This window comes from Hippocampus bargibanti, linkage group LG03 (genome assembly GCF_051943395.1).
Source record: "Hippocampus bargibanti isolate YZ-2025 linkage group LG03, ASM5194339v1, whole genome shotgun sequence".
NCBI classification, from domain to species: domain Eukaryota; kingdom Metazoa; phylum Chordata; class Actinopteri; order Syngnathiformes; family Syngnathidae; genus Hippocampus; species Hippocampus bargibanti.
In genome coordinates, this window is record NC_142736.1 from 30,520,235 (window position 1) to 30,528,912 (window position 8,678).

The following is an 8,678-nucleotide window of genomic DNA, read 5'->3' on the forward strand; positions in this document are numbered from 1 at the left end:
AAAATATGACGTAGAGCTCCGGGTTTTGTTTTTTCATGCGTGAGTGCCGATAAAGCGCTGGCCATTACCTCTGTCTTTGTTTTTTTTTTTTTTTTCGCTTCTATAAGGGGGCAGCATTTCTCTTGTTTCCATGTTAGCGCTTTGTTCCAGCTTCAACTGTTGTTAAAGCGCTGATTAAACCAATATGTATATATTGCATTGTATTTTGAACAGCCACCATCATTTCAAGCTCATATAACTCCAGACCCAAATCATTTAAGAATTAACTGTTTTCTGATGAAAAAAGAGACTCTAAGGTTTCTTATGCTGCATTGAAATTTTATCTTATTATTATTATGTAGTCCTAAAACTCAATATTCTGTGGGTCCTGGAATTTGAGTGACAATGACAAAAACCCTGGCACTGGAGTGGACACATTTTTGCAGGTCTGGCAGTGAATGAGTTAACTTGACAATTTTGTCTGAAGAAATGTTCATAAGTTGAGGTACCACTGCGCATAGAGTGCTTGTCAAGTGCAAGATGTTAAAAAATAAAACAAACAAAAAGTCATTTAGTATGATCTAATAAAGTGAAAAATTAATAAAAAAGGACAGGCCCCTTTTTATTTGTAATCAATGTAAGGTCTACTGTGAATTTATTATTATTAAGCATTTTCAATGTACAGTGATACCTCAGTTTACAAACCCCTTGGCTTACAAACTTTTCGGTTCACGAACATTAAATTAAATAAGATATTAAATTAAATAAGAAAATTAGAAAGTAGAAAATTATGTTTTATGGGGCGTGGGAACGGATTATTCTCATTTTAATGGTTTCCTATGGGAAATTAATTTTTGGGATACACACTTTTTGCCTTACACACTCTGTCTGGGAACCAATCGAATTTGAATGCCAATGTATCTTTGTACTTTATTTTGGCAACCCAAATATTTTTTTCAATTTTGTTTTTTTTCATTCAATTTTGTTAACCGTCATCGCTGGACAATGTTGCTTAGTGCTTTTCCATTGCAGGGTTTTCGCTCCAAAGTGTTCTTCCTGCAACCAGCCCATTCTCCCAGCTCAGGTACCCCCAATTTAAACCAGCTTTCCATTTGCAACATTTTAGTCATTTTAACATTTAAAACCTACTGTGTCCCCCCTATTAGGGCTCAGAGGAGACCATTCGGGTGGTTTCGATGGACAAGGACTACCACGTGGAATGTTACCACTGTGAGGTGAGATCTCTCTCTCGTATTTTGATTGTTGTTTTATTGACCATGCGAACAAATCGTCATCTATTGTTGGGAGATGTTTATTTTTTGTTCAGTCAACGAGGTGCATTGTAGCTACCGTAATTTCTGGTGTATAAGACGCACCCCAATAAATGGTGTATTTTCAAACCTTTTCCATATATAAGGCGCACCGGACTATAAGGCGCACCTTCAATGAATGAAAACAAAATTTTGAAATATAATATGTAAATATATATTTTTTTCCCAAATACAGTAAAGTCTCGTTATATCGATATTGAAGGGAGTCCGAAAAAATATCGATATAACCGGGACTATCGATATATCCGACCCTGTTTGCATGTAATTTTCTCCGTGCGTGCATAGAAATAGTATCGATATAACCGGGACTATCGATATATCCGATATCGATATAACCAGACTTTACTGTATTAGGCACACCGCATTATAATGTGCTACAGTAGAGGATGGGGTTACGCACTACTTCATCTACGGGGGAAATGGAGTCGTGGAAGTTGACAGTAGTTGCGAGACCTGTTGTGTCTCAATATTATTTCACATACAGGTAACATCTGACTTACGACCAACTCGAGTTACAACCACCCGTACTTACAACCATGACCCCCACACCCTATTTTTTAAAATTTTAATCGTACACCCATTGCAACGCGCTGGGGGGTGACGCTCCGAGTCTCTATTCAACATTTTGAATGGATTTCGACTTACGACCGTTTGGTCGGAATGGAACTTGGTCGTAAGTCGGATGTTACCTGTATAAGGCACGCCTTCAATGAATGAAAACAAATATATATAAATATATATTATTATTTTTCTATATATTTCTAAATATATGTAAATATATGAATATTTTTCCAAATATTAGGCACACCGCATTATAAGGTGCTACAGTGGATGGTGGGGTTGCGCACTACTTCTTCTACAGGGGGAAATGGAGTCGTGGAAGTTGACAGTAGTTGCGAGACCTGTTGTGTTTCAATATTATTTCACATGTAAACCACAGGGTCATCTTTTGAAGAAAATGAAGGCTTTTGGGTGCGCCTTATACACCGGAAAATAAGTTTTTTTGGGGTTATTAGAGGCAAGGCCACAATGTAGGGAGAAAAATTGCAAATGGAAGGTAATACAGACGCTCCTCACCTTACGAACAAGATACGTTCCGAGCGGTCGTTCGTAAGGTGAATTTGTTCGTAAGTTGCTTCAGTGCGATACTTTGTATGGAATGTGTGTTTACGTCTAACACTGAACGGGGAAGACGCTCTAACAGTCGTAAAATAAATTCACCAATACTGTAGAACGACGGCTGGCACGTCATTACTGAATGACGTGCCAGCAGTCATTACTTTTTGTCATGCATCGCATCCTCCTGGAGCATCAACTGGGAAGTGGGATTTCCTCCCCACCCACATACTCTACGCAGCCAATCGCTAGCGAGCTCGGCCGGAAAAAGGTGTGAAATAGGAGGAAAGGAAAGGAGCGTCAGCGCAGGGCGCCGATGCATATGTGAAATTGTCGCGGCTTGGAATTGAAGCGGATTTATCTGGGACAGGAGATGTGAGACAATCTCATTTCGTCAATAGATGCTGCAGCTGTATGTTTTCTTTCAACATTTAGCTTGTAGTTGACGTGCACATTCCACCATGATGTCCCTGATACACTGGTGAAGAGATGCTTTGATCCTCTCCTCTTTCATCTGGAACTGCTTCGTGTAACAAAGAGGGTACAGAAAATGCTTAAGACTGAATGACTATCTGTGTCTTTGTTTTGTCATCTTATTTGTTATTTAATTTTTTGGTTCTTTTGACATCAAGACGACGCTGCAAGAGTGGCTGCCTTTCCAGCAGCTGCTGCATTTTGTTTTTCGACTTTCATTCCTTGCACCACTTTGCTGCTGTGAAATGTAAATTTCTCCACTTAGAGACTAAGAAAGGCAAATCCTATCCAATCCAACACAAAATCTAATTTACAGCATCTCTGTCCCAACATTTTTCGACATACTGTACCCGCAAAATGTACCGTTATTCGTAACTTGAATGTTCGTAATTGGGGAACGTCTGTATTGCCCTTGTGGCCTCATTCCTTTCTTGATCTAAAACTGCTTGTTTGTTATTTCCACCAGGATTGCGGCCTCCAGCTCAACGACGAAGAGGGTCATCGCTGTTACCCTCTGGACAGCCACCTGCTCTGCCACAGCTGCCACATCCGTCGACTGCAGTCTGAGGTTCCGGGGCACCCGCCTCCCAGCTACCCGCTTCATGTCACCGAGCTGTGAGGGTAAGGCGGAATAAAAAAGGGGGTGCTGCAAACCCTCCCGTCTGCACCCTCACGTGGGTCGAGATGCCAACCTGCCTCACCCATGCTGGACACCCAAGTTGGGGTGTCCTTGCGTAGTGCCCGAGTTATGGATTCGCTAACGCTGGCTGGACCAGTCAGCCATGATGAGGCCATGTCGTGCCTGTCTCCCAGTGACCTGCTTTGACCTTGGGAAGGGGAGTAACCAACCCCAAGGTGGGCGAGGATGCTAACCTGTACCAACTTTTCAACATCTTTTTCTGCCTTTAATGACCCACTCTTACGACTCCCCTCTTGGCTAGACCGTTAAGATTCTCTCGGATATCACCCGTCACCTTAGTATGAGATGGAGACACCCCAACCTTACCCACCTACTGGATCAAGCTTCTATGGGACGTCTGCATGATGGATTTACTATGCTGCTCCCATCCACCAATGAGATTACAGACCCCCTCAACCCATCCTCTCCCCATTTCATGGTGTCCCCCCCCCCCAACACTTCATACAAATAAATAACTATCGCCCAGAGGGGGCCATCGCTGGCCGGAAGGGAATACCCCAATGTGGCTATACGTCTGTTTAAGCTCTCAGTCGTACAGGAGTGGTCCATCGATGAAACTAAAATATTTTGCTGGTAGATTGGTCTTATATTACAGACTCTGCTATGATTGGTCCGTGCTCTCAGGTTGGGGTGGGGTGGGGGGAGCAGAGGACTACTCCCTGCGGCTACACTGATTACTTCTATTGTCCTGACTGATTACTTCTATTGTCTTGACTGATCACTTCTATTGTCCTGCCTGAGTATGGGGTCTACGACCGACCTGATTGCCCCATTTGCTCTGGTATCACCTCGTCAGCATAACTAAGCCTATGTTGCCTAAGAAGTCTGTTGTAGGAACAATCCAAATTGAACCTCACCCCACCATGGCGATTTAGTACACACCCAACCTGAGAGCAGGGAACAATCATAGCAGAGTCTGGCACCGCCACGTCTTGACTGTAGGGATATATATATCGGACCAAAACTACCAGCAAAAATTTAGGTTCGCTGACGAAGCCTCTTGGATAAGAAGCGAAACGTCCGACACCTTCAAAGAAGTACAGATGACGGCTGAAGAAACCTTCTCACCAATGTGGCTATGTTTTGCCTTCAGAGAGGGTTCTCCATGTGGCTGCTAATACCGAACGGGTGCCCACCATCAAGCCTCACCCTGTAGCAACCCTTTCCGTTAACACTGACGTTCCCGCCTAGACATCTTTAAACAAGATCTGTAGAGATTCACTCGTTTAATGAGGAAAATGCTGGACACATATCGATTGCCATACATACACACACACATACACACACTCAGCTACGGTGTAAAGCACAGGTGTCAAAGTCAAGGCCCGCGGGCCAAACCGGCCCGCCACATCATTTTTTTCGGCCCGCGAAAGCAAATCAAACTTGTTAAATTCCATGATGATTGCTAAAATCTGAGCCAAAATTTCATATTTTTGGATGTCAACCACAATAAAAGTCATTATTCTTGACTTCAGATTTGAAAACGAGTTATTCATTAATTTGCTGTGTGCTCTATATGTAATATTTGAAGGGATTTAAACATTCTAATGGGTTCCCCAAATTCATAACGGCCCTCGAGAGGAAACCATAACTACAATGTGGCCCGCGGCAAAAAATGACTTTGACACCCCTGGTGTAAAGTGTTGCTGTCCTCATGCCATTTCAGCGCAATACTGAACGGCAGGGTTTTGTCAATGTCTTTGGAAACCCGGTGTTGCTGGTCCCACCCGAATTTTTTTTTTCCAAAGGCGTCATTGGCTGGCGCTAATGAGTGTCAAAATGTCTTTTTTTTATTGGCACTTTTACCCAACCTAGCTGTTTTTTTTTTTTGTTTTTTTTTGGCCAAGTTGGTGCACCGGTGGCAGGACCACCTTGATCTGCGCCAGGCTGGGATCCCGCCAATATCTGTTTTGCTTCACCAAGACCTCTGCCAAGGCTTAAAATGGACTTGGAACAAAAAATTGTGACATTTGACCAGAATGTTGAATTCACATTACAGGCAGACATCATCAAAAAAGAAGCAACACAATACAATACAATACAATACGAAAGTCTTTAATAGTCCCACAATAGGTACATTTGCAAATTAAGTACAGTACAGTACAGTAACGTACAGTACAGTAACGTACAGTAACGTACAGTGCAATACAATACAATACAATACATATTGATTGATATAGCGCTTTAACAACAACTGAAACTGCAACAAAGCGCAATAAGCAAATCAGATTTTACAATTAGATACCCACTGATTTAACATCCTTTGGATCTGAACTTCTAAACGCATCAAATAAAATCGCCATGTAAATATTCAGTTGTAAAATTCAATCTGGATTTAACTTCCATTTTTATTTTGACAGTTCAAGTTGATGCTTTGATTTAATTTGGCCTATTATGAATAGTAAATGTGGTCAATCCGATCATGATTATGTTGGTCAAATTTTTGAAATCCAGTTTTATTTGGCTAAATACACTCGAGCTGGAAGAATTATGATTATTATTTTTAATTTTGTAATTAACATTTTTTTTCCATCTGAGTAAGAAAAAATTCTAATACAGTGATACCTCGGTTTACGAACCCCTCGGCCTACGAACGTTTTGGTTTACGAATGTTAAATTTATGACAATTTTACCTTGGCATACGTACTATTTTTCGGGATACACACGGAGCTGCCACAATGAGTGATGTGTCGTTCGCGAATGAGCCCGTTCTCCCAAAAAGAAAATGGCAGCCAACATTTTTTTGTCCTCTATTCCCTGCCCCCAGTCTTTGGTTAAAGCCACATGATTGGTCAAGAACGCAGCAGTGAGGGGAGGTGGTTTAAACATTAAGACACAGGCAGACGACAGAGAGAGAGTGAGTAAATGGATAGAAAACAGTGAAATTTGGACTTGTTTCAAATGTGATAGTTCAAAGGCAGAGTGTAGACTGCAAGGTTAAAATTCCTTTCAATCAGGCTCCACAAATAACCCGCACAAGCCATATGTACACTTGATGCAAAAAGCTATCAACCCAGCTAAACAGAACACAATTGATGAGGAACAAGGTAAAATTATTGCAGAGAAAGCACCTACAAGGGATCATTCCTCAAGATGAGGAAAGAAGAAGGCTACGTTTAATAAACGTAAGTGTTTAATGCTGATGAAACCGGCCACTCCATTCCATCAAGCCATCAACGACCATCACAAAGGTAAATAAAACGACTCTATTGTACAGGATAGTTTATTTATTTAATTATAATACCATAGCACATTTATTATACATAAAATAAGGTATATTTTGTGTAGTTTTAAGGCTTAGAAAATTAGAAAGTAGAAAATTATGTTTTATGGGGACCTGGGAACGGATTATTCTCATTTTAATTGTTTCCTATGGGAAATTAATTTTTGGCATACACACTTTTCGCCTTACACACTCTGTGAACCAATTAAGTTCGTAAACCAAAGTATCACTGTTTCTCAAATTCACTTCGACTTCAAATATAGGCTTATTTGTTTGTGTTTTTTTCCTCCACAATTATTAAAAATAGATCTATAAAAAAATATTAAAGACAGGACTTCCTTGGCGGAGTCAACTGATATCAAAATCCACGTCATTTGGCACTGTTGACTTAAACCCACACAAAATGGAGACATTCTGTACTGTACATACCTGTTCGAGAGTTCCTTGGCTCTGATTGGCCAAAGTTCACCTCGGCTCCGCCTCTCAGGTGCAAGATGGTGGCGACGGACGCCATCTTGTTCCCGCTCAATACTACTGACTTAGAACATGTCCATGAACGACACACTGACCACAAACAACTAACTTATCATGACGCGAATGTAACGCAAATGATTGTTTCGACACGACATTCCCACCATCGCCTTATGTTCGTTCAGTTACCTTTATTATTTGTTATTATCATAGTTATTATTCTTATAATGATTATTTTTATGTTTCCAAACAAAATACTAGCACGCGTTTAGCATCCCTTGTACATAAAGAGTCTAGTTTTGTACTTTTTGTTTTTATCGGAAAGAGAGGAGAGGACGGTCGACTCCTCCGACTGGTTAGTTGCCACAAAGCACATGTCACATGATTTTTTTTTAAATGATGATTATTACCTAGATGGTTGATAAGAAAAAAAAGACTAGAGCTATTTATCTAAACATGGAGAAAAAAAAAAACAAATTATTTAATGTATTAAAAAGAAGCCAGGATGTATCGTTTTAACTGTAGAGGACATAATCTGCTATTCAATAAAGTGGTTTTGTAGCTAATTTCAACGTTCTGATTCTTTAGTTGAAATCCGTCGTGTTTCCAAAGAACAAGCAGAAAGTTTTGTGTACGTGGACATACTTTCAACATCAGCACAACAACACATCCCTTTCGTCTCGCTCTCTCGTTTCAGCTCCACGAGGTGCGCATCACACACACATTTTGTGTGTGTGTGTTTGTATGACTAGTCTTGTGAGGACCACTGATATTTCATACCATACGTAGTGACGACATTTTTGACAAGTGAGGACCTTTTGGGCGGTCCTCACACGTTTTTCATTCTAAAGGCTTCTACAGGGTCTATATATGCATTTGTTAAAGTTTCAGAAAGGTCCTCACAAATTCACCCAAAATGATTTTTTGGTGTGTATTTTCATTTCACTCGGATACACACACTTTTTACTCACTGCGTGTGTTTATGTCTGTGTGTGTGTGTGTGAGGTTAATGAGAGGAAAAAGTTCATACCACAAAAAGTCAAACGATATTTTAACCAAATTCACTACAGGGGTGAGGACTTTGAATGTACCCATTCAGAAACCTCACTCCTGGTGGTATTTCAGTTTCAAGTCCACTTTTATTTCTTTGATTTTAAAGAAGTTGAAGTGGGAAATGGCGTGACGTTTAGTGTTCAAATGTAACACTGGTTCTTCTTTAAACTTATCAATAACGGTGGTCCTCACTCCTTATCTGGAATGATCCGGACCTCACAAAACCATTGAAACAGGAGTGTGTGTGTGTGCGTGTGCGTGTGTGTGTGTGTGTGTGTGTGTGTGTGTTCATGTTTTTTTGAGCCAGTATAGTGTGTTGCAGTGTGCCCTC

General features: G+C 40.7%; 1 protein-coding gene across 2 annotated transcripts in view; it reads left to right on the forward strand.

Moving 5' to 3' along the window:
- wtip (WT1 interacting protein) overlaps positions 1-7,860 on the forward strand; it is a 31,589-nt gene extending 23,729 nt beyond the window's left edge. For both annotated transcript variants that reach the window (XM_088993034.1, XM_088993033.1), the window contains exons 8-10: positions 1,012-1,063; positions 1,146-1,214; positions 3,367-7,860. In XM_088993034.1, coding sequence (XP_088849160.1) covers positions 1,012-1,063; positions 1,146-1,214; positions 3,367-3,519 — 274 coding nt within the window. In that variant the 3' untranslated portion in view covers positions 3,520-7,860. The remainder of the gene's footprint in view (positions 1-1,011; positions 1,064-1,145; positions 1,215-3,366) is intronic.
- The last annotated feature ends 818 nt before the right edge of the window (positions 7,861-8,678 follow it).